Here is a 26,738-nt window from a genome sequence, read left to right on the forward strand (position 1 = left end):
TATTTTCTTTGGTGCAAATGGAAGGAGAGAGAGCTGGTATCTTCCCAATTGGCTGAAAGGCAGACATGTTTTCTGTCACGAATAAATTAACATACAAGAAGAGAGACCTGCATTCAAGACATTTGGTCCAGGCCAGGCAAAGGGCTCATGCCTGTAATCCGTGTACTTTGGGAAGCCGAGGCAGGCAGATCACTTGAGCCCAGGAGTTCGAGACCAGCCTGGACACATAGCAAGACCCTGTCTTTACAACAAATAAAATACATTATATATATGTAGATAGATGTGTGTGTATGTATGTGTTATATATGTGTGTGTATGTGTATATATATGTGTATATGTCATATATATGATGACATATATATACATATATATGTCATACATACATATATGTATGACAGTCCTCTTGGTTGCTTATGGGAGCTGTTTTATACAATCATAAAGAGTTTTTTCAGGAAGAGAGGATGTGAGATTATCCGTAGGTCAGTGATTGCTCTCATTTGGCATCTAGGATTTCTGGTTGTTTTTTCCACTTCCTAAGAGTAAAGACCCATTTGCTTGAGAGGATGAAGGTGCCTTTGTAAAGGTTTTGACTTGTAAATATAATGAAAAATTACACTATTACCTACAATTGTCTCTTGGTGATTTTTCCCTTATTTATCCAACAGCCGTACCTTTTATAGAATGAAAGGAATTATTGCAATATTTGAACTTGTGAGGAGTCTATCATTATTACCCTCAACATGTATTGCAAAGCAAAAATTTGCTAGCTTTTGTGCCAAGGAAAAAAAAAATGGCTTCTCATGTAGTTCATTTCTGTTCTGGAAGAGAAAATGTCCTTCTTGCCAATGAATTTAAGTATGCTCAATTTACCTACATTATTTTGAATTACAAGAGTGGAGGAATTTAGGCTATATCTTGGGGGGGGGATAAGAAAAAAATGCCCTCTACCTCCCTGCATCTAGAGACATTTAAATGTGTTTTTCAACATGTTACAGAATCTTCTTGAGGGAAAATAAAAAGACTGTCGTAACTCTTCTTTGAATGGCTTTTGTGATCACCTTTATAAAAGCCAGGCGGAGCTTAAAAGTTTCTCCAGTCCTTTGCTATGGTTATTCAGAATATTTAAAGAGAAAATATCCTGGTGTGATTTCATGTGAGTTAGAGCTCACTGTCACTTATCAGAGGCCAGGAGATAAAGTCAAATCTTCACTGTTAGGTGGGTCATGCTCAGCTCTGTAGAAATGTTGTGGTTGCTTTTTTTTTTTTTTTTTTTTTTTTTTGTAGGCTTTTGTTATTTTTGTATGTTTTTTTACTTATTTGACATTAATTTTTATCCTTTTATGCAATCCTGTGTCTTATGAACTGTCACTCGTAATATATGGCTATAAAGTGATTTATGTAAGAAAAGGGTTCCCAAACTGAGAAACTTTGCCATAAAAGGTTTCGTTTGGTAATTTCTTAATTTTTGTTTACCTTGCCTAAGTGTGTGTCGTTTGCTGTCCTAAAAACGTATGAGGTGAACTTTGCATTAAGCCGGGGGATGAACCAGTTTATTTGAAGAGAAGACTGCATTTCTGTATGTATGTGTGTATACCTGAATTCATCGGTTCATGGTGTGGCATACCTGATTCAAACAATCCAGCTTAGGACGTTCAGGAGGAGCAGCAGTCTCCTGGAATAAACATACACTTCCCATGTATTGCAGAGTTCCCGTTACTCAAAGGCAAGAAGGAAGAAAGAAACTTCTGAGGAGTTTGGTGTCCTTAGACTGAAAACCTGTGACACATTCTCCCGACTCTGGTGTCTAATGACTAAGAATGAGATCAATGAAGTGAAAGCTTTGTTCTGAAGGAACTGAGAACCGTAACTCACTATTGCTGATGAGAAGAGAGGTTTTTGCACAGCCTGCAAAGCTTCCCTGTTTCTGCAGTGTTCTCAGAGTCACTGCCTCCTTTCTCTTTTAATTCTTCCTTCAGCATTCGAGGGTGTGAGTTTGGCTCGAAGAACCAGAACCTCGTCCTCCGCTCCCACACCCCTATTACTGCCTGATAAGATTTTGTTAAAAGGTCTCATAGGGTGATTTTGAGGGTAAATGTTGGAACTTAGACCATCATGACATCCTCCTGCTTGGGCTGAGCAAATAGTTACGAACTGATGGTTGCACCAGTGTTGGCTTCTTCAGTCTGTTTTTCTTTTTGACTCAAAATCCATTTTGATTTTTCTCAACTTTCAACCACCATATTAGTCCATTTTCATGCTGCTGAGAAAGACATACCCATGACTGGGTAATTTATAAGTAACAAAGTGTTAAATGGATTCACAGTTCCACGTGGCTGGGGAGGCCTCACAATCATGGCGGAAGGTGAGAGGCATGTCTTGCATGGTGGCAGACAAGAGAAGAGAATGAGAATCAGGGGAAAGGGGTTTCTGCTTGTAACACCATCAGATCTCTTGAAACTTACTATCATGAGAACAATATGGTGGAAACCACCCCCATGATTCATTTGCCTCCCACCAGGTCCCTCCCACCACATATGAGAGTTATGGGAGCTACAATTCAAGATGAGGTTTAGGTGGGGACACAGCCAAACCTTATCACCTACTGAAGGAGAAGAGAAAATTTTTTCGGCATTCTTACCGTTCCATCTTCCTCCGTCTTTCTCCACCCCTGCCATAGGCACTTGGATGTGGAAAAAACTCCCTACTTTGGCTAATGGGAAGAAAGTGGAAGGCCACACACTTTATATTGATTCCGGTGAGGAAAACTTTGCCCCAACTCTCTAAGGTTCAGAGACTGGGAATGTGAAAATGTAACTGACAAAACACAGGTTAGTGGGAAAAGAAACAGCCCACTGACATGTGTAACGCTCATACAAGGGAGTGCTCAGTGTTGAGTAACTCAGAGGAGCGGTCAGTCGTTTGGGGATTATATATCCAGCTCAGTACGGGAAAGGGAGCTGGGAGCAAAGACTTTTATCGGAAGAACAAGCAGATTGCTTCGGGAAAGACAAATTGGATTTGAGGAGAATAGATGGGAGGATGAGAAAGTTTGTGTTTACGCAGGTGTGAGTGGTCTTTCTGTCTTCTTCATGGCCGGGCCAGGAAACACCCCCAGAGCGGGGATTTATGGCAGCTTTACTCTTAAGTCTCTCTCCTGGGAGTAGAAGATGCCTTCAAGGAGGGAATTTATGGCAGTCTCTGTTTCTCTGAAGTTTCTGCTTTCAGTCAGATAATGGGCGCTCTGAGAAGGCTTCTTTCTGTATCTGTTGAATCTCAAATATCTTCAGCTTAAAATAATCTCTGACTCTGGGATTCTCAGTGTCCTGCATTGACAACTAGGGAGAGCATCTCCCAGGTTTCCCACTGTTGATCTGCGACTTCCTTTACGGTCTCAAAGTGTGCTTCTGAGAGCACTGTCAGCCTCAGCCTTTCCTTATGTGCTCAGCTTATGAAGACAAGATTGCGTGCTTCCTTCCAGAGCTCTGTGCGACCTGATTAATACAGCAGTGCTGGGACTGCAGTGTCTGTCTGAGAACTAAGATGAAGGCTCTTCCTGGACCTCTCCCTTGCAGCTGTCTCCTCCCTCACCTTTTTATCTTTGCTATTCCTTAGTTCCAACTCAGTGGTCTTTTGCTTGTTGCTTTTATTTTCCTTCTTTCTGAGATTATTTATATTGCCAGGAAGTTTTCTAGTGTGTGTGAGCTCAGCTGTCAATCTTAATATTTTCCTCTTTTTGTTCTTGAGACTTGAAATACATGCTTCAAAAACTTGGCGTTTATGAGAGCCTTGCCGGGCCATGTAACAATATCATTGTCTTGCCCTCTGGTCTCACAGTGTCAGTAGAAAGTTAAAAGCATTATCTCGTGGTTGGTTGTTCTTTTCATACACTCTGCCTACAAAGTTATGTCGTTGATATGCTGTTTGTAAGTCTTTCATGGAAGATAAAAGTACAAAACACACTTTTCTTTCACTTTTGGTAAAATAAAGAGTAGAATGAGGCTGGGCGCCGTGGCTCACACCTGTAATCACAACACTTTAGGAGACCGAGATGGGCAGGTCACCTGAGGTCACGAGTTCGAGACCAGCCTGACCAGTATGGTGAAACACCATCTCCATTAAAAATACAACAATTAGCCAGGCATGGTGGCAGATGTCTGTAGTCCCAGCTACTCTGGAGGCTGAGGCAGGAGAATCGCTTGAACCCGAGAGACAGAGGTTGCAGTGAGTTGAGATTGCACCACTGCACTCCAGCCTGGGCAATAGAGCAAGACTCCCCATCTCAAAATATGAAGCCACCCTGATTCTGTTTCCCCCAGATAGCTGCCCCCTTCACCCGTCCCTTTGCTATGGCACCACGTGTATGTGCCTTGTCACCTGGAGGTTTGATGAGCATCTCCTCTTTGAGCCTTGTTCTGCAGACTGACATCTGACATGGTTTGCACATTTCTCCTGCATTCTTATGTCTCATTATTTTATTTTTTTTTTAGGGACTCTAAGAGTCTTGATATTGAGCTCTTTTCCAACAAAGCTGTAGGACCACCAAACTCGTACTGGATAAGACTGCAAAAGAAAATGTAGCTGTAAAGTATTTTCATTCTACATTTCCCGGTTTTTACTCTCCATGTCCCACAACATGAGGAACGTACCATGTCCCCAGTTGTGCTGTTTTTTGTTGTAAAATGCAGCAAAAGCAGTAAGCAAGAACCACCCCAACATGGGTCCTGGAGGCCCTCTTGAAACGCACATAGAAGAAAGTCTGTACACACAGGGTCAATGGAGGGCCTAGAAAAGCCAACAATCACTCAAGGCTATAGGGTTTAAAGCATGATCATATCTACAGAAGATGGATTTTTGGTTCTCGCTACATGGAAGGTCAAACTTCACCCATCAGAGAAATTTGAGAAAAAGAAACACCCAGGGGCTGGGATCTGAAGGACCCTGAATAAATATGAAATACCTGTAGTAGAGTATGCAGATATAGAGCACAAGTTAGAATTTAATTCTTCATCTGTTTTTGCTGTTGATACTTTAAAAAAATGATTTATTAGTGGAAAAGTATTTTTCCGGTCTTTAGAAAGATATTTCTAAAAAGCTGAAATTTCACATTTCAGTAGCTTGGTGATATGTCAATGAAATAAAAGCCTGTGATTTGTTGTCAACTGAGAAGTTGACCATTATTTTGTACCCATGATAGCTATAAAAATGCACCCAAGGGCGATTAAAACTTATCTTCAAGTGCTTTTGTTTTCAGCGAGGCGCTGTTTACGTCATACGTGGATAAGGGCTGTGGTGCCTACATTTAAAACAAGAACCCATCCAGTCTGCTTTTTCTAGCTCTGGTTACCAGTTTTATGTTGGTGAATTCATTGTCTGTGGTTTTTCTTGGGGCAGGAGAAAGTTTGTTTCTTAAAAGTGATGAGCAGCAAATGACAATATCTAGGCTCCAGAAGCATGTCTCATTCTAAATTCTTGTTGTGTTGATGGGTGTGGGGAGGGAGACGAGGAGCTTAATTTTTATTCTTTACTGAATAGTTATGTTTAAGGAAAGCAATATTACACTTGATATTTATATATGATGGCAAGAAAACGCCATCTCTGTAAGCAATGTTTGTCCAAGTTTTAGGATTCCCATACATCAGATCAGTTCTTTGTGGATAACTACGAAAGGCATTTGGATTTCCAGATCTCTCATTTTCCTAGTGCATTGAAAAGTCTTTGGGGGAAACTTCCATACCCTTAGTCTAGATCGGTCTTTCCTCTAAGATCAGAGAAAAGTACTGAAAGAGGACCTCAGAGAATCCTTAGAAAATGTGAATCGAGAAGGAAGGATACAAGCAGACAGCAGCCATGGTCAGGAGAAGCCGCTGTGTGGGTGATGGGGAGCTGCAGACAGGTAGTTCGGGGGTCCCCGTTCTTGTCACTTCCCCCTGGAGGTATGAATCTCATCTCAGTCAGCTCAGGCTGCCACAGCAAAGAGCCACAGGCCACATGGCTTTTCAACCATGTTTATTTTCTCAGTGCTCTAGAGGCCAAACGTCCAAGGTGAAGGCTCCAGGGTTGGTTTCTCCTTAAGCTTCTCTTTTTGGCTTGTAGATGGCCACCTTCTCCCTCTGCCCTCACATGGTCTAGTCTCTGTGCATGTACACCCCTGGTGGCTTTTCATCTTCTTTTTTTTTAGGGGGCAGGGGAGAGGGGACCTCACTGTGTAGCCCAGGTGGGAGTGCAATGGTACAATCATAGCTTATTGCAGTCTTGACCTCCAGTGCTCAAGGAATCCTCCTGCCTCAGCCTCCCAGTAGTGCCCCACCATGCCCAGCTAGACTTTAAATTTTTTGTAGAGATGGGGGTCTCACTGTGCTGCCCAGTCCGGTCTTAAATGCCTGAGCTCCAGCAATCCTCCTACCTTGGCCTCCCAAAGTGCTGAGATTATAAGGGTGAACCTCCACACTCAGCCTTTCATCTCCTAACAAGGCCACCAGTCCTATTGGATTAGGGCCCCACCCTTATGACCTCGTTTAATTACCACATTGAAAGCCCCATCTTCAATTACAGCCCTATCGGGGGTTATGAACACAGAATTTGGGAAGGGCACGGTTTAATCCATAATGAGAATGAAGGTCTGCTGTGTGAGGCCCCTCAGTTAGTTACCACTTCTGGGGGGAGGTTTAACTGGAGAAATGCCCTTTATTATTCCTAATATGCAAATAGACTGCAGCTTTCCAAAGACCTCAGTCTAATAAGAAATAGAGACGTTTATGAAGACGTTGATTCCCGCGTGCATTCTCCTTGCAGTATGATTTCATCCACCACCTACCACTCAATCAAGACTTGAGGCCATGGGAGTTGCAGTGAAGGTGTGCATGTTCAGAAAGGACTCGGTTTACTGCTTTGGAAAAAGGAACTGAAGCCATGGAGGCGGGTGCGGTGGGGAAGGGGGAGGCTGGAGAGCAGGTGGAAGCAAGTTTTAGTTCCTGGAGCCGTCTTTCACCATCCCAACCTGGAGGGGAGGAGTGGCTGGTTACCTTCATGGGCACAGTATGGTAAGCGGCACTACCATTTCACGTTGCTCCCTTTGCACTTGAGAAATACAGCAGCCTTTTCCTTTAACTGTCACTGATCTACCTGAGACACATTATGGTTCTGTTTACACTGAAGCCACTTGCTGCCAGTGTCTGCAAGGCTGGGAGTCTTCACTTGGTTTCCAGGTCCCAGGCATACAGTCACTCTGCATTGTGTGTGTGTGTGTGTGTGTGTCTGTTTTTTTATTTTTTATTTTTGTCTTTTTTCCCCTTATAAAACCCATTGTGTTTCTCTCTATTTAAATATGACCTGGCCTACCTATCACCATTCTGCACAGATGCCATTTATGAATAATGGAAATTGTCCCCATTTCAACAATATGATACACAGCCTTGACAAAGATATCGTCTCTGAGTTCTGAATTTGTATGGTTTTCAAGGAAGGATTATGGTGCCATATGCACTCACATTTTTCAAAAATGAAATACGGTGTCAAGAGGAAAATACCCATTAGACTTCACTAACCTCATTTCGAGAGCCATGCCCATTAGGTATGTACCCTGCGCACTCATCTTTGGTATGAAGTTGTATGTAGCAAAATGAAGGCGTGTTAAATGGGGTGTCTTTCTGGAAGTGGATTCTGGTTTAGCACTGTTAGGACATATTTTTTGCACACTAGTGAGCATTTCTTATGAATATCTCTGTGAGAAATAACAGAAACGACATGGAAAACCACGCATGATATGCTTTGTCGTCAGAAAGTGAAGTTGCTGCCTTTGGAATACACTGTAGAGAATAGAACTGAATCATAATCTGGTCTTACCATCGCTTTCCCTCCCCCGTTTTCCAGATACAGAGGCAAAACATACAGGGCTGTGGTCAAAATCGTACGGACATCTGACCAGGTCGCGAATTTCTGCCGCCGAGTCTGTGCCAAGCTAGAGTGCTGTCCAAATTTGTTTAGTCCTGTGCTGGTATCTGAACACTGCCCAGAGAACTGCTCCATTCATACCAAAACCAAGTACAGTAAGTACAAATGATGAAAAAAGAAGCACATGGTGCCAGAGGTCTGCGCTGTGCTGGAAGGGATTGGGGTTTTGTTTCATTTGCGTTCTTCCTTTTAAACCTTTGGACTAGCCTTCCATAGGAATTGCTGTGGAAGGATGTTTAAAGATTTGCCATAGGTTTTTAGACATACGGAGGGGCTGGGATGATTTAAAACAGGGTGAATTTTCATTGGTAGGACTTGGAAAAGAAGAAAAGAAACTGTGTGTACCGTCCTGAGTTTCAGTGGCTTGATTGACTCTACAGCTCAGTGGATGGTGGGAAAGCACAATAAAGCTGATCACAGTAGCAGGGACCTGGACGACTTTCTCAGTCCTTACTCTGGGAAAGTATAATGACGCTTTCTTTGCCCTACTTCATACGGGTGCCACATCCTCGTCACAATCGGCTTCTCATGTTTAGATGCCTTCCTCAGCGCTCCCACTGAGGAGAGCCATGGAAGGCTCAGAATCCACCATCACTTTCTTCGCTGCCTCTGTCCCAGGACACAGGGCGCAGGACTCAGAGCTGTCCCCACTCCCCCACCTTCAGCTCTTGCCTCTTCCATCCCCAGTCCCATTCAAGGATCTCTGGCTTCAGGCAACTACCTCCCCCAAGCCCTGCCCTTCTTCCCTTCTGATGACCTTCTCCATTCATGGTAGCCACTCCCAGACACCTCCACCTCCTGTGCCCGAGCCCTGATCTCTCCCTCTGTCCTACAGTTCTGAGTTTCCTGCATCTCCCCTCAGTTCTCTCTAATGCAAGGGGCAGTGACCTGGAAGTTGGCTCTGCCAGCCACATTCCAGCCAGCTGGGGTGTGACAAGGGCCTGGCCATGTGGCCAGTGCTCTGTGAGCCACGGCCATTTGTGATGTTTGTCAACATGGGTGCTGGAACCAGAAATCTGAATGCACCTGAAACACTGTTTACAGTGTTAGTTTCTTTGTATTTTATCTACCTATCAGTGTATTTCTACACACACACAACACACAGAGTCTCCTTCCCACTTCGCCTTCTGATGGAGATCAGCTGCACCCTCACTGATCACACAGAGCCCCCAATATTTGGTGCACAGGGCTCTCAGGCAGGGCCCACATGTACGTCGGCCCAGCACGTCATCTGATTCCAGAAGAGCTTGTTTCTGCATCACCTCACCTTTTTCCAGGGGAGGGGTTCACTGGGAAACAGCAGCCCCCCAGTAAGAAAGGCCTGACTGAGGGCTCACCTTTGCCATGCGTGGTGCATGCTTACCTGCCAGGTGGGCTTCTGCATTCTTCCAGGACACCGGGAATAGCAGGGAAGGAGCAGGGTCCCACACCTCCCGTTCAGCACTGCCGAAATGAACTCAGAGATGTCTCTGGATCTCATATAGTACAACTCCTAAATCCCCAGATCCTTTGGGTTGTTTTATAATGAACGTTACTACAGACTGAACTCAGGCTCCAGTGGGAGGAGGACAGAATGATATTTTGGTGGAGTCAAGCACTGGAAAAGCAAGGGTCACCCAGTCTCATTCCAAGGCTCTAAACACATACTGACCTTTGGCTGCATTCCCTAAAACCAATTCTCATCCCCAGTCACTGGCTTCTAAGAAGCCAGCCTGCCCCAGCCCTGTTGTACCTGCTTGGGGTTTGGGTGGAGACGGAGGCTTGCTCATTTGCCCTGTACCTGGAGATGGCCACAAAGCAGGGCTCGCCCACAGCAGCTCATTCCTGCTCACTGAGGAACACAGTCCCTGTAGAACTGGACACGGGACATTGTTCCAAGCTCTCCCACCATCTGCTCCTTTCGAGAGGTTGATGAGAACAGGCCAGGCTCCTTGGAGCAGGTGTGCTTCCTGGGAGTTACAGGGCTGCTATGTGGCTTCTCAATGGTTTTTCCAAATGCCATGCTGTGATCAAATGCAGGGGAGGGGGTGAGACACAGAGGGTCTTAGGCCGAAGGAAACCTATGCTTGCTAATCCTGATGGCCTCATTTTGTGCATAAGGAAATTGGGGTGCAGAAAGGATGACGCCCATGGCCCAGCACTGTGAGGATGCACTGAAATCATGCTTCCTGCAGAGGGGCCGCTGCAAAGTGGGGGCTGTGCATTTGCCGTTTTCTTTTTTCTCCTTTTTCATACTTTAATTTCTGGGGTGAATGTGCAGAACGTGCAGATTTGTTACATAGGTATATACATGCCATAGTGGTTTGCTGCATCCATCACCCCGTCATCTACATTAGGTATTTCTCCTAATGCTGTCCCTCCACAATCCCCCCACCCCCTGATATCCCTTCCCTCATCCCCCACCCTTTGCAGGGACATGGATAAAGCTGGAAACCATCATTCTTAACAAACTAACACAAGAACAGAAAACCAGACGCCACATGTTCTCACTCATAAGTGGGTATTGAACAAGGAGAACACATGGACACAGCCAGGGGAACATCACTCACCAGGGCATTTGCCATTTTCTTTTGGCCCACCCCATCCATGGATAAAGGTTCCTTGGCTGCATTCAGTGATTTTGTGGCTCATGGGTGTCGCATAGTGGGACAGCTGAGCCTTTAGTTAATGAATAGGCATCTGGGCCGTAATTGAATGCTGGGTCCTTAGTGGTGGTTTTCATTAGTTGATGACACATTTAGTTTCTTTAAAACATTAATCATTACTAAAGTTCAATAATTTTTTGAGTTAAGATATACACCTGTGTCTCTGCTATAGAATTCAGTAGTACCCTGAGTCCCACCAAATGAGAAGGGACTGAAGTATGCAATGAGAAGGAACTCTGAAAAGAGGAAAGGCGCTTGGTGAACTCGGCCCATGTGTTCATGATCACGGCTTGTCTTGGTCAGATCGAGAGCTGGGGGAGTCCCTCATGCCAAGACCATGCCAGCAGATGTTCACCCAGTGCTTGTTCACTGATTGCTCAAGATTCAGACTTGGGAGCAGGTGTCAGAGCGTGCCAGAGGATGCCATAGCCACCACTCTCTGTCTGGGGCCCTAACAGGGAGTGGATAAACTCCCGTGAGAACTGTGGACACCTTTGTCTCTTTCACCTTCTGCAGAAGTTAGCTCTGGCTACTGCAATAAAATACCACAGACTCGGGGCTTTAACTGCAGACGCTGACCTCACACAGTCCTGGAGCCTGGACCTCCAAGATCAGGGTGTCGGCAGCTTTGGTTTCTGATGAGATCCTTCCTGGGCCTGCAGGTGGCCACCTGCTCCCCGTGTCCTCGTGGGGCCTCTCCTCTGGGTCGTGTGTTCTTGGTGTCTCTCCCGGACACCAGGCCCCACTTTTATGACCTCATTAATGTCAGTGACCTCCAGATACAGTTACTTTGGGGGTTCAGGCTTCAACATTGGGGAAGGGCCGAATTCAGCCCAAACACCTTCCTGACCTAAAACACTGGAGCAGTGCTTCTTTTTTTTTTTTTTCTTTTTTGAGACGGAGTCTTGCTCTGTCGCCCAGCTTGGAGTGCAGTGGCACCATCTTGGTTTCTTGGTTCACTGCAACCTCCACCTCCAGGGTTCAAGTGATTCTCCTGCCTCAGCTTCCTGAGTAGCTGGGATTACATGTGTGTGCCACCACAACTGACTAATTTTTGTATTTTTAGCAGAGATGGGCTTCACTTCTCCCCATGTAGATGTTTTCTCAGAATGACTTCCTAAGGTACAGAGATATCAGATGAAAGAATGGTCTCACTCCTTCCTCTCTCCCTCTCTCTGTTCATGTCTGTGTGTGTGTGGATAGCCTTCAAAAGTTTCTTATCTTCCTTCCTACAGCCTATTACTATGGAAAGAGAAAGAAGATCTCCAAGCCCCCCATCGGAGAAAGCAACCCTGACAGCGGACACCCCAAACCCACCAGGCGGAGGAAGCGACGGAAATCCATTTTCGTGCAGAAGAAACGGAGGTCTTCTGCCATGGACTTCACAGCGGGCTCGGGGGAGGTAGGTACTGCCTGGGCGCCCGCCAGCCTGTGGCTCTGCCGTCTGGCCCTGGCTGGCAGGTGTGGCTGCTTCATGGCAGAGGTGGCTCTGGACGTTGCAGCAGGATGGTCTGAAACACCAGAGAAGACACCCCCTCCCCCTTACTTACTGGAAACAAATGTAGCGTGTCCAGCTGCTTTGGCTGGGAAGGGGCCTCGTAGGGCCCATGGGTGGGACCATCGGCTCCAGTTTAGAGACCACCTGAGACGGGGCTTTTAAGGGGTCTGCACTGGGCCCCAGGTCTGACCACAGGACCCCGTGGTCTGACCGCGGGGACCCCCTGCCACCAGCCCCTTAAATGCCTTTTTCTTCTTCTCAGGAAAGCGAGGAGGAGGACGCTGGCGCCATGGACGACGACACCGCCAGTGAGGAGACCGGCTCCGAGCTCCGGGATGACCAGACAGACACCTCGTCCGCGGAGGTGCCCTCGGCCCGGCCCCGGAGGGCCGTCACCCTGCGGAGTGGCTCAGAGCCCCCACGCCTGCCGCCCCCGGAGAGGACACGAAGGGGCCGCAGGGCGCCGGCCGCCTCCTCTGCAGAGGAAGGGGAGAAGTGCCCGCCGGCCAAGCCCGAGGGGACAGAGGTGACGCCCGGGCGTGGGGCAGAGGGGTTCCTGCTGGGTCTGATAGTTCAGGGCCATGATGCCGGAAACCCTGTTTAAAATGCCTCCAGCGGCAGCACCTGCCCTAGCTCTTTCCCAAGTCAGGGACAGAGGCTGGTGCTTCACCTCCGGGCGCAGGGGCCTTTCACCTTCAGAATGCAGCTCGCAGGGTGGAGGTAGCATCTCTTTCCCAGACGGCTTTAGTGCCACCTGGGTGCTTGTCAGGAGGAAGGCACAGTCCTTGGGCTCCTTTGAACTCCTGGTTTCCAGAACCTCCTTCCTTGCATCTCCCGTAACTGCCCTGTGTCAGCTCCCGCGTCCCCTCTACAGTGTACCTCTGTGATGTTTTAAAGTATTTAATCATGTTTTAGGTCTCCCTAGCCCAGTGGGTGGTGTGAGATCAGCAGAAAGGGTCGCTGGCACCACCATTACAGAAACATCGTGTGAACTCTCTCATGCCTTCTTGGACGTGCCCCTTGTATTTCTCCTCTTTTCTCTAAGCGGAGACACTTCGTTCATAAGCAGCCCCAAGGTTTCCTGAAAACCTTGCCTGCCTTCTTCCTTCTGAAGGCACATGAGACATCGCAGGGGGCATCATCACAGAGTGAAGAATTTTCCCAGGAACTGAGAGTGTGGGTAGTTTGTTCAGGTGCCCAGCGAGGGAGGAAAGGGAGGCAGTTGCTCCTGGCCAGGAGCAACTGAGGCCTGGAGAGTGCCGGAGAGGACCCAGCCGATGGACTGTGCCTCAGCTGGGCTCCCCCTGCCCTTTCTCTGCAGGACACAAAACAAGAGGAGGAGGAGAGACTGGTTCTGGAGAGCAACCCATTGGAGTGGACGGTCACCGACGTGGTGAGGTTCATTAAGCTGACGGACTGTGCCCCCTTGGCCAAGATATTTCAGGAGCAGGTACAGTGGCTTGCCGCATGTCAGTGGTTTGATGTACTGAGACTCTGGATCTGAAATGAACCACCTGTCCCAGCCGGCTTCCTCGTGACACCTGCGTGGGTGTTCCTTGGTGCCGCTGGGCAGGTAGCGAGACCCGGCTCCCTCCGAGGTCCCTGCTGAGGGCCTCCTGGTAGGGAAGAGACAGAGAGCCTCATTCCTCCCCCTCACTCTCCCCACCAGTACCACAGCAGGGGGTGGAGAGTGACTCTCTCAGCTCTAGTCCCCCCCGCAGAGACGGGAGGTGCCTGCTGTTATCAGATGAGGTGTGCGAGTCAACGCTCCCCCTGCCATCTCTGCTGACCCTACGATGGGGGCTCTTTACCACCATGCAGGGGTGAGAGTCCCAGTTCCCTGCTGCCTGGCCCTTTCAGATGCCACCTTGGTGGTCGGATGGGGCACCCAGTTGCCCCCTGGCCAGGCTGGAAGTCAGGGTGGCTCACTCTGCCTTGGCTGCTGTCCGTGGGGCCCGGCCAGCCCTCCCTACGGTGTTCAGCTGCAGAAGAGATGCTGCTGTCTCACAGCTTTTTGTGTTGCTGGGCCACCCCTTGGCCAGCCCTTTGTCTGGAGAGAGCCGGCTTTGGTTGAGCCCCCTGTCGGTGCCTTTTGGCAAATCTGGGTTGCAGCTTCTTCAGCTCCAACTCCCAGGTATGTGAAGCCCACACAAACAACAAAAACAACCCGAGAGCTCAGCACGTGCCATCAGCTGGGGTCCCAGGCCCCTGACTGGTCTGCCTTCCTCTCTTCTTCCAGAGACTGTCTTCCAGAGGCTTCTGTTTGTAGATTTCTACCTAATGCCCACAGATCTTACTTATGCCTAGTGGGAGAAGGAGGGAACAGGGTGTCTACCTGGCCTGCCCAGAGTGGAAGCCCCTGACCGGTGTGTTGTTTTGAATGCCGCTTTCATCGTCGTTTTCTTACCTTCCTCTACGTGAAATATTCTCTTCTTTCTACATAAAGTGTTCTCTTCTTTCTTTTATTGTTATTATTATTTTTAAATTATATTTTACGTTCTGGGGTACATGTGAAGATTGTGCAGGATTGTTACACAGGTATACACGCGCCATGGTGGTTTGCTGCATCCATCCCTCTGTCATCTACATTAGGTATTTCTCCTAAAGTTATCCCTCCCCAATCCCCCCACCCTCTTCTATGCATCCCCTAGTCCCCACAACCCCCAACGGGCCCCAGTGTGTGATATTTCCCTCCCTGTGTCCATGTGTTCTCATTGTTCAACATCCACTTATGAGTGAGAACATGTGGTGTTTGGTTTTGTGTTCTTGTGTCAGTTTGCTGAGAATGATGGTTTCCAGCTTTATCCATGTCCCTGCAAAGGACCTGAAATCATCCTTTTTTATAGCTGCATAGTATTCCATGGTGTATATGTGCCGTGTTTTCTTTAAGCCCGCATAGCCAAGACAATCATAAGCAAAAAAAAAAAAAAAAAGCTGGAGGCATTGTGCTACCTGACTTCAAACTATACTACAAGGCTACAGTAATCAAAACAGCATGGTGCTGGTACCAAACAGAGATATAGACCAATGGAACAGAACAGAGGCCTCAAAAACATTCTCTTCTTTCTACATAAAACATTTTTAAGACTATGGTATGATGATGGACAAACGCAATAATGTTAATTTCTACCTTAAAGGAATCTATAGTCCAGCAGATGAAATGAGTATAGTTAGCTGAAACATAAGACATATGATGATGTGTCCTAAGGAAAATGAGAGGGTTTTTATTTACATTTTCCCTTAAATTAATATAAAAACAAGTTGCCACTCTCTCTACACATACCACCTTGCATCCTGCTTTGCTGGCTTTGCAGAAAATGCAAGACTCTTGCTCTACTCTGTGCTTAATTTATTGAAGTTTTTTGCATTGTCCTGGTGTAGATATCTGTGTTTGAAGACCTCATGTTTAAAAAAAAATACTGTTTTTCATATAATAAATTTAAAGATAGCTTTATTCAGTGTCTTTTTAGGTCATACAAACCAGTAATCTAGAAAGAGGATATTTCTAGCATTAAATCAGGAAGCACAAAAGGCCTGTGACTTCCTGTACACCCAGGAGATTTCCCAGCTTTCCTCCCAATTTATGCAGCAATGAACTGAAAAAAGCAAATTGCTATGGTCCCCAGCACCACCCAGAAAGAGTAGTTCTTGTCATTCAAAGTTCTTTCCCCTGCGTCCCAAGAAGTCCAAGCAATGAAGCAGTTCATCCTATTGATGACCACTAGAACTTTCTGCAGATACCCACTAAGTTCATGCTGAAAGAATGATTAGGCCGTGCATGGTGGCTCAGGCCTGTAATCCCAACACTTTGGGAGGCCGAGGCAGGCAGATCACTTGAGGTCAGGAGTTCGAGACCAGCCTGGCTAACGTGGTAAAACCCCATCTCTGCCAAAATAAATAAATAAATAAATAAATAAATAAATACAAAAATTAGCCAGGCATGGTGGTGGGCGCCTGTAATCTCAGCCACTCGAGAGGCTGATGCAGGAGAATCTCTTGAAAACCTGGGAGGTGGAGGTTGCAGTGAGCCAAGATCGTGCCACTGCACTCCAGCCTGGGTGGCAGAGCAAGACTCCATCTCAAAAACAAACAAAAAAAGAATGATTGGAAGCAGAGGGAGTCGCCTCCTGACCTTCTGATGTTGGCTGCCCTTCCTGTCTAGGCAACTCTGAAAAGCAACCAGGGAGAGGCTTCCTTACACCTAAAGAAACTGGGTGATGAGCTTGTCCCTTCAAAGAACACACAAACAGGAAAGAAAGGCAATTCTAAGAAATGCAAGGACTTAGGTGATCAGGGGCTTATTGATAAGCCATATCTCCATCTTGAAAACCAAAAAAAAAGCAATAGATTGAAATCCTGTGTAAAGTGTGGGCCAACGCAGTACTTTTCCTGTCTGGTGTTTATTGACAGTGGTGCTGCAGCGAGAAAAGCGTTGTATTCACATACATGACAAGCGCCGATCACGCAGGTTTGGTTGCGTGTCTGTCAGTCCCTTTGTGCATTCAACATACACAGATTCAGTCCCTGCAAGGTTCCTTCTGTTAGCTAAAGGTACGAGGTATGGCATTCTGTGTTAGTCTAATGTTTTGGTTTTATTTTTAGGCTCAAATGCTTAGTTTTAACAAAACAAAAAAGAAGTTGAATTAGGCCTGAATGAAGAGCAGATTTCTCATTTCTAGATTCCAGGTTTGGTATGAGGGCTTACACCTTGAAACGTTAATACCTCCTGTGTCTGTCTACACTGTGTATACATTCTTAGTAATAAGCAAGAAAGTGAAACAAAGTTGGTTGGGGAAAAGCTGGTTGGGGAAAAGTATTCAGTCTTCCTTTCTTGTATTTCTAAACCCAGCTGATAACACCAGGGAAAAGTTTCATGCCTTCCCTAAGCTCAGTCTTCTAGGAAATGGAACACCGCTGACACCATCCCCCTTGTAGAATCAAGTTGCTCTTATTTTATTTTATTTTTTGAGATGGAGTTTTGTTCTTGTTGCCCAGTCTGGAGAGCAATGGCACGATCTCAGCTCACTGCAACCTCTGCCTCCCGGGTTCAAGTGATTCTCCTGCCTCAGCCTCCAGAGTAGCTGGAATTTCACCACAGCCGGCTAATTTTTGTATTTTTAGTAGAGACAGAGTTTAGCCCTGCTGCTCTTCTAATATCAGTGAAAGCCTTGCCCTTCATCCCTACTTTTTTTTTATGAGAGAGAAACATAGGTAGGTTTTCACTGATTATCGTCTCATTCCTGTGTGATTTCATGTTTCACATTAGCAGGTTCACTTGTTGGAATAAAAAGCCATTGCCCACTGGGCCGTCTGAAGTACATGTCACTTGAGTCCTTTTCTGTCCCATCACACCTTTCATTACTAATTTTTAGTAATTTGTTCATCATCCTTTAGCCCAAATACTCCAGCTCTGATTTGCTGAGGCCTCCAGCAGGTCACTGCAGGCATTGTCTGAGATTCTGGATGAGCTAGAAGGAACCCGGAGACTTTATTCACTGGCATGTGAATGAGATCACAGTGCACAGCATGGTCATTGCTCTCTGCACACATGCCCTGAATGTTGTAAATGCAGAGATTATTGTAATCACTAGGAGCATTTGCAAAAATTATCAACTCCCCATTACCAGCATCTGTACCTTTTATTTCTGACATGTTATGGCAACTGTTTAAAAAGTTCTATATTCCATCATTTAATGCTGCAAACCTGTACATTACACAGTAAAAATCCACTCATCCGTAACTAAGAACACACAAAACTCTAAATAAAATTTTCCCTATTCATTCAGCTTTCATCAGTCAGTGACAGGACGATAAGTAGACTGTCCAAATGATCAATTGAACTTAATGAAAAAAATCTCAGTGTAGTTTATAGGCTTAGTCCAGATTAAGCTCCCCTTACTTGACTTCTCTAGACCTGAATACCTCCATTAGGAACTACCAAGTCCTCACTTGAATGCTCTATCAAAATAGATTTAATTTTGCCCTCTGCTAAGCATGTTGTATATCTCATTATATTTCATTTCTTTACAATTAGCCCATTTATGGTAATTCTGTATTTAACATTAAAAGTGATCTGCCAGCAATTATCAGTTATAAAGGAGTTTTTATTATATGTTTATAAAAATTAAACAATCTGTGAGCTATGCTGTTACCTAAATAATCCTTGAAAGAGAAAGTAGTCTTCCAAGTAAAGTGGCTTTCTCGGCTTGTCATGATTTTACCTTAGATATCTCCCCAGTTTCCTGGAATTCTACATTCCAGGGAACTACCTGTGTTCTTTCAGTCCCTCTTGGCCTTAATCATTGCCACTGGTCCCTGACATCTCTGTTGGAAGCCCTTTTGATGCCCCTATTAGACCGTCCTGCCTGCCTGTCCTGTTTGAGCCCTTAGCTCTGCATCCATATGTTAATATCCCTGTATCCTAATAGTCTATTTATTTGTCTGCCGCCCTTCAGATGCATGGGGTGTCCGGAGAGGGAACCTGTCCTTCGTTCACTGTGATGTTCCCCAGAAGCCAGCCAAGTGCCTGCCACTTAGTAGATGCTCAATAAATATTGGCAAGTAAATAAATGAGTGTGTGCACGTGCACTTTTAAATGTGGTACATGCATCGGCCACCTTCAGTGTAATTGTCTGTAGAGAAAGAGTTACATAAAGATTTTAGTGCTGATATTCAGTGGTGACTGAATCCCCACCATGACCAAGTTAAAGATGTTAAAGACTGAGCTCCAGTTTTCCCTTCAGAGTTTAATGTCAGAAAACGACAGTTCTGATTCCAACACTGTCTGTAACTAGCTGTGTGATCATAGATAGATTGGCTAGCTTTTCCAGGCATTAATTTTCACCAGGAAAGTAAACTTCCTAGAGAAAGCAAAATAAGTTTTATTTCTGTTCTGTCCTGTTGTGTGGATGTCATTGAACTTAATGGTTAAGCCACCTGTCCACGGTTTAACGACATCCACAGAACAGAATAAAATAGAGCATCAGCCCCCTGCCTACTTAAAATGTGTTTTTAAGAGGCCCATGATACTTAGAAGACTGTGGGTGCCTACGCCTATGCCCTCTGGGTCTATTTTGATATGTTATATGTGGATTTGGCTCTGAAAATGGAATTGGCTAACAGGCCTCAAGCCAGAGGTCACCGTGGTTTCTTTGCGACCTAGAGCCGAACACTATTTCACGGTACCCCCAAATCCCCCCAGCTACAATCAGTAGCATCTGAAAAGAAAGTAAAATAACATATGCAGGCACTATAGAGAAAGAGAAAAATGATATCAACATGGCATGAAAATATGGTGACAGTTTTCTATAGTTTGCCTCCTGCGTTTAGTATGTGTACAAGACAGATCTGTTTACTTTGTGGTTTGATAAGGTCACCTTTGCGTCTTGGTTGAGCGTGGCTTCGAGTTGCTTACATCATAGCTAGTCCTCATCTGTAATTTAAAAATAAAAAGTGACATGCATATCGATACTTTCAAAGTTAATGTTTCATTTTTATTGCTGCAGTACTTATTAGGGAATATTGTTGCTTTTGAATCTGATCCGAAGATAAATTATTCCTCCTCTTAACATTAGTCTTTTGAATCTGATCAGATGATGAATTATGCTTGCTTGGAAAATTAGTCTGCTCAAGGCTACTATTTATACACATTTCGACTTTTTGCTTTAGATATTTTCAAGACAGCTAAATAAACCATTAGTTTAAGAAAATAAGCTGCCTGTGCGAAAGTCACTGATAGGTGTTGTCTGAGACATATGATCTTGTGCTGTTGCTTGGCTATTAATGTCCTTGTGGCTTCTGGCAGCCCTGGGTATAATTCTTCTGCAAGTGGCAGAAATTCCTGTATGCGGAGCTCACTTAATGCTCGCATGGTACCACTGATCTTCATCATTGCCTGGGGCCTGCAATCTCTTACAGCCTCAGTGACTCCCTCTGGACTATTGAGATCGTCTTGGTAAATAGGAAGGAGGATTGCGGTTAAACTCCGCAGTCCAGTCAAATGACATCTACATGAATAAACCAGATTACTATTGGAAGAAAGCTGCCGAAGAGACAGAGATGTCCAGTGGAAGGGTCTTAGAGCTTTGGAGTGAGCCTCTGTATGCTTCCTCCTGCAGGAAGCAAAGTCAACTGAACATTCATTGAATGAATTTCTTCATACCCTGTGGGTAGGTAGAGACGGGCTGAGCAGGATATAGTGGGAACAACAGATCTGTGTACGAGGAACACCTTGCTCTGGACAGTGTGTGTCTGTAAATGGAGTGTGTGCGTGTGTGTGTGTGTGTGTGTGTGTGTGTGTCTGTGTGTGTGTGTCTGTGTGAGTTTTCCTTTATGGAAAACTGTGCTGTGTCATTGGCATTATCTGTCTTGAGCATCTTCTCACTCATCCTGACAGTGAAATGGCAGACCTTGGCAGGGAGGTGAGGGAGCCTTGTCTTTTAGCAGCTTAGTGCTGAGATGAAGTCGCAGCATAGCTCAGGGAGCACCTGGCCTAGCCTGGGGTGGAGGGTGAGTTGCTCTCCCAGCAAAGGACGATAAGCTCAGGAAGCAGTTCCCTCAGCAGCCCGCCTGTTCCAGCTCTTTTTACCCACTTGGGTAGGTACGTGAATTTCAGAGTAGCCAGAATGCCCTCAGCCCAAAGCTCTTGTCTTTGTATTGTTGTTTTCGTTTTTGTTGTTTAGAGACCATCCTGCTTTGTTGCCCAGGCTGGAATGCAGTGGTGTGATCACAGCTCACTGCAACCTCAAACTCCTGGGCTCAGGTGATCCTCCCATCTCAGCCTCTGAGTAGCTGGGATCACAGGTTTGTGCCACCATGCCCAGCTAAATTTTCAATTATTTTTAGAGACAGTATCTCGCTGTATTGCCCAGGCTGGTCTCAAACTCCTGGTCTCAAGCAATCCTCCCTCCTCAACCTCCGAAAGTGCTGGAATTATAGGCATGAGCCACTGTGCCCAGTTGCAGAAAGATTTCAGTAACATAAAGATAAGACTGTCATCAAGCCAGGTAGGTATCTCTGCCAACAGTCCCCTGGATTGAATGAAACAAAAGTGTCCTTTTCTCACGTTTGGCCCCAGGGTGGAGCCTGCCGTGACAGGTGCATTCCCCCGTGCACGCTGCCCTGACTTAACCTGCCTTTCTTTTCCTGCAGGACATTGACGGTCAAGCACTCCTGCTTCTGACGCTCCCAACGGTGCAGGAGTGCATGGAGCTGAAGCTCGGGCCTGCCATCAAGTTATGCCACCAGATTGAGAGAGTCAAAGTGGCTTTCTACGCCCAGTATGCCAACTGAGTCTGCCCTCGGGACGTGGCCCATAATCGCTGGGATGCGGTGTTGCTAAAGGTTTCCAGGACTGAAACTTTGATTTCCAGGATATGTTGCATGGTACGGACACTGAGTATCACCAGAAAGCCAGAAGCCCAGGATCTCCTGCCTCTGCCAGCCTGTGAGCTGTTCCCATGTTTTCAAAGCACAGAGAGGCGCTGCAGAAGTCGCTTCTGGGGAGCGCCAGTTAAAGTAGTGCATCAGCCTCTGCGGGGATGTGGGCCTGCTGCTTTGTGCACCCACATTTTGCCTTTCTCCCACCACAAACCAGGCAGCTCCCGTGGAGCCGGGTTTCTTAAAATGAGGCCTGCATTCTTTGAAAACTAAGAATGTCACCAAGGAAGAAACCTCACCCCATGCCATAGAGCTTCCTGTAATAAAACGGGCACATTTATCGACGCTGTTACCTATGGATAGGCGTGTGACACTGGTCGAGTGGCACACACAGTTTCATCTTGGTGGCAACTCCTTTCTCTAACACAGCTGGCAGCGATGTCCTTATGAAGAGATGTGCTAAAGCTCTGTCCTCTGTTAGAGGTGCCTCTTAGGAATACGGAGAGTGAAGGAGGCCAGTAGGCTTCTCCATGCAACTGGATGATCTGTTTGTTTGTTGTGTTGTGTTTTTAGAGACAGAGTCTTGCTCTGTCACCCAGACCGGAGTGCAGTGGCATGATCTCAGCTCACTGCAACCCCTGCCTCCTGGGTTCAAGTGATTCTCCTGCCTCAGCCTCCCAAGTAGCTGGGATTACAGGCGCCCACCACTGTGCCCAACTAATTTTTGTATTTTTCTTAGAGATGAGGTTTCACTATGTTGGCCAGGCTGGCCTCGAACTCCTGACGCCAAGCGATCTGCCCACCTCGGCCTCCCAATGTGCTGGGATTACAGGCATGAACCACCGTGCCCAGTCCAACTGGATGTCTATTGATTGAAACCTAGAATATCTGTAGAGACAAACTCTACCCAGTCTTTTCTAGACACTCAGCTATCTCCACTGTTGTAGGTTAATTGTAGCCAAATCAGGGAATGAGTCCTTTAGGCAAACGTTGGATTATATATCGAAGGAGAAGCTTAATTTCAGAGAGCAGGAAGGGAAGGAGACGTGGGGGAAGTGTTCCGTGAACCAGCTACACCCCTAAGAAGGATCACTGCAGCGTCACCAAGCAGGAGTCCCTCTGAGCACCCCTTCTGTCTCGTTCTGCCCCAGCTGGCCTCATATGCACCAGGCACGATGCAGCATGAGCCCTGAATCTGGAGTCAGCCACTTGACACCCGGGTTTTATTGAGAACTAACTCTCAGATCTTGGGTGACTTCTTATCACTCTGAACCTTGGTTCCTGTGAAGCGACAGGTGTGGACACTGAGAGTCGGGGCAAGCACGCTGTCTCCTGCTGGCATTCATCCTGCTCATGCCGGAAAGGAAGATCCAGATTGGCCAAAAGTCACAAAAAGAAAGAAAAAGAAGTGGTCCCAGTTCTAACCCTGCCATTCCTGTAGCTCTTTCTGGCTTGGAGTTTGCTTGTGGAATTTCTTGGGCAGTTGTGTTAAATCTGCCAGGTCATGTGCAGGCGTATCTGTGGCTGTGGGAGTTGGCTGGCCTCTTGGACCAGAAGCCATCTCCGTATACTCATGAGTGATTTGGGATCTCCACGCAGACCCCGTGGACTGCAGGGTCCCGCTGTGGCGGCTGCCTAGATGCCTTTTTAAACTTATGCAAGGAAACCAAACCCTCCCATGGTTCCTGAGCAGATGCCGGAAGAAGAGGCTTTGCAGCCTTCCTGCTTTTCCACCATAATTACCTTGAGCTCGTCCCTTGGACTGGAGTCTCCATAGTTGCAGTAAAATCCTGTGGTGGGCCAATGAGCTGCTTGCATTTCTGTGATGTTTTCAAATATGATTCTTGGTGGGATTTTTGGAAACTGATTGCTCAAGGTCCCCTTCTTCATATTCTGTAACGGTTCCAGATGAGAATGGAAAACGCCCCTGCAGCCGATTTCTGTAATCCAGTTTTAGAGTTTGGCTGGTGGATCTGCCTGGGGGCCTCGGATGGAAGGAGGGTGACATCTGTGCCCAGACAGAGACATCTCTGGGATCCGTGGTTGGCTTGCCTTGGGCAGCTCTCCTTCTAAGCTCAAGTTCTGACCTCTCCACAGTTCTTCACCCAACCCTGCCTTCTCAGCCACATGCTTTTGGCCTTAAATGCTCAGTCTTGTGGAGTTAAACCCTGTCAGATGATTGGAAGGGGCATCCGTTTCCGGACCTTTGGCATTCTCCCCGCACCGACTCCGTGATCCTTCACCATGGCCTTTTCAAGCTGAGCTGTTTCTGTTGTATTTGAGACAACGATGAGGGAACGTGGTGGCCACAACAGAACAGGGACTTGCAGAACGAATGCCACTTCTGTCTCCCTTCTCAGCGGTGGCACGGAGAGGAGGTGCTGCATTGGAGGGAGGAGATCCTCTGGGTGGGGGTCTCTGGAGCCCACCCAGAGAGCTGGAATGTGACCCACCAGGAGCCCAAGAAGACCACGGCGACTGTCTCTGGGGAAAGCGTTTGCTTCCCATGCGGCCAAGCGCCCAAGACTCTGTGTCCTTCACCCTGACAGTTAACTTCATTGCTTCTCTGTGCAGTTGGAGTCACCGTGGGTGCCCACTCTGTGTGCGTGTGCCAGGGAGGAGATGGCTGTGGCCACGGCACAGGAGGGCACAGCCTGGCGTCACCATGATGGTTGTCTCTATGCCATCTCTCCAGTCCTTGAGGAGAGCCCAGAAAGATTTTAGGAGCGAGGAGGTGCTTATGCTCCAGGTGTTGCCAGTGTCCTGAGCTTGGATTCTCGGGGGATTTCAGTCACAGTGAGTGGACTTCACATCAGCAGCAATTCTGGTACAGAACTGTAATGTGTTTTCACGTCTCTGTAGGATTCACCTCTCACCAGCGTCTGTCTTAAAGATAGGGCCAATTTCATGGAGCATTTTTCTCTGTGTGTCCTTGTTGCTTTTGGCAGAAAAAGTAGATTGACATGTGTGCCCCAACGCCACCATAGCCCCTAGGCCAAAAACGTCATGGTCTAAACACCAAGAAGTTATTCCTCGCATTCCTTCCCTGGATGGTACCGTTTCTTCGCCGTCTCTCCTTGATGATCCTTTGGGACCAAAGTCCTCTCCTTAGAGCACCCACATCCTGTGGAACGCCACGGGAACTGGCCCAGCAGCCTGTACCATCTGCGCCATGTGAAAACCCTGAGAAAGAGACGCCACCTCCACTTGAATCACAGCAGCCTGTCTCTCAGTCTCACCCTCACCTAACGGAGCTTGTTTCAACTCCTTGCTTCTTGACTGCTTTTGTACTATGTGGAAAATATCCTGTCCACAAAAACCCAAACCTAGCAACTAGAAAAGGAACAGGGTACGGCTGGCATCACAGAACTCCTTTGCCTTTCAAAACAAAAGCAAAACACCCTTAACGTCACCACAGAGCTTCACAGTGTGGGGAACTCAGCCTTCGCTTTTAAAATTAGAGTCATTGGATCCAAGTTTGAGTCAGACACAGTATTTGAGCTGCGCCGCTTCTGAGTTCTCCCACCTTATTTGATCACGTTCGAAAGATTATTTCCTGTGTTTACTTTGATTTGTTCCTCAGTGTGTTAAAATAACCCACACCTGGAACACTGCTCCTGTGACCTTTACTGCCCTCTCTAGAGGGTTGATTTTGATCAGCCTTTTGAAGATGGGTGTCGTTTCCCTAATTTGTCTCACAGGATTCTGAGCATTGTATTCGGCAAGTTCTGAGATTTGCCTTCTATCTTATGCCAAACACCCCTTTCTAAGAGCTGTCCCCCCTTAGTTTTAGAAGCGCTAGGGGTTTTCATACTTATTTTATAGAACACCCATTTATATTTATTTCTGTATATAGAACTAAAAAAAACCCAGTAGTGTTAAAAATCTTTGTTGTGGTTTGAGCATCTTCGCTGCTTTTGGATTAAGGTGGTGAATCAAGGCTCCACTTCCTCTCTTTTCTGTCTTTAGAAAGCTGTGATCGCGCGTGCAATTATTTGAAAGGAAACATAGTAAATTAAGAAACCTATAGTTGTTAAGGAAGAAAGTGTTGGCGAGATATCCATACTGCTCATATCTCGTTGGTGCAATAATTAAATAGCAAGGGAAATCCGTATTGGCAACTATTAGAATTTAATAATTCTTTTTTTGTTGTTTATTGCTCTTTTCTGTTCAAGGATTTTCTAGAAATTACTTCCTTTCATGTGGTTGAATTCTTAAGTTGACTAATTCTCATAGCTCTTATCATTAGAAGGGTTTACAGGTACCCCAAACATACTATGATAAAATCAAATTGTGCTACTTTTGACCCATGTGATTTACCTAAAAATTATAATTGCTGACATAGAGTGCTGCCTTGAATTTTGGTTCAGAACCTCTCTAGTTTAAATGATAAATAACAACTCAAACAATTCCATATTGTTTGAGGAAGGGGCCGTCATCCTTCTGTACTGTTGGCGTGAAGTAATGAGAATTTGGTCCCAGTGAGTACGAAGGTCGTGCCGCTAACCAAGGCAGAGCAGTGCTTTTTGTGTGGCTGAAGAGACGTGCTAGCAAAAAAATGAATATTCTAGAACAATCGTTGGCCAAAAATCACCTTAGGATAAAAAAATTGAGGAAAATTTTTTAAATGACAGAAAAAATAATCATCTCACTTGTTCGAAACAGGAGCTAGCATGATCTCTGGAAGCATAACCTTCCCCTCGTCGTGAATGTTGAAAGCCCTTTCACTGTTTTGCATTCTAGTTTGAATAGTTTGTATTGAAGTTGGATTCCTATCTTGTGTATGTTTTGGTGCATAAAAGGGAAAAATTGGTGTCATTACTTTTGAAATTTGCAGGACAAAGGGCATGCTGTTGGTTTGCTGTAAGATTGTATTCTGTATATATGTTTTCATGTAAATAAATGAAAATCTATATCAGAGTTATATTTTAATTTTTATTCTAAATGGAAAAAAAAAAACCCTTTTTACTTGAAAAAAAACTTGTAAGCCACATTGTTAATAAAGTAAAAATAAATTCCATGGTAGTGTTTGGGTTTTTATGTTGAATGTTATTCAACATTATCTTTAGCATCTGCATTAGTTATTTTGTTCTGAAGTTTTTGTTTTCTTCTTGCCACACACTGAAGCCTTATTTCTAGGTTGTTAATGACCACGGCTCTCAAAGTCCTGTGTGACCTCTCAGAATCACCTCTAGCTCCAGAATGGAACTTTCCAATCAAGGAACTTGTATTTATTCTTTTGTGTTGTTAAAACATGCTTGTGTATC

General features: G+C 46.0%; 1 protein-coding gene across 7 annotated transcripts in view; it reads left to right on the forward strand.

The window, feature by feature from the left end:
• The window catches only part of SFMBT2 (Scm like with four mbt domains 2), a 245,501-nt gene extending 219,012 nt beyond the window's left edge, over nucleotides 1–26,489 (forward strand). For all 7 annotated transcript variants that reach the window (XM_017521225.2, XM_017521235.2, XM_017521222.2 and 4 more), the window contains 5 exons: nucleotides 7,870–8,045; nucleotides 11,831–11,997; nucleotides 12,356–12,619; nucleotides 13,415–13,543; nucleotides 21,244–26,489. In XM_017521225.2, the coding sequence (XP_017376714.1) occupies nucleotides 7,870–8,045; nucleotides 11,831–11,997; nucleotides 12,356–12,619; nucleotides 13,415–13,543; nucleotides 21,244–21,384 (877 nt within the window). In that variant the 3' untranslated portion in view covers nucleotides 21,385–26,489. The remainder of the gene's footprint in view (nucleotides 1–7,869; nucleotides 8,046–11,830; nucleotides 11,998–12,355; nucleotides 12,620–13,414; nucleotides 13,544–21,243) is intronic.
• The last annotated feature ends 249 nt before the right edge of the window (nucleotides 26,490–26,738 follow it).

This window comes from Cebus imitator, unplaced genomic scaffold, assembly GCF_001604975.1.
Source record: "Cebus imitator isolate Cc_AM_T3 unplaced genomic scaffold, Cebus_imitator-1.0 Scaffold20, whole genome shotgun sequence".
NCBI lineage: Eukaryota > Metazoa > Chordata > Mammalia > Primates > Cebidae > Cebus > Cebus imitator.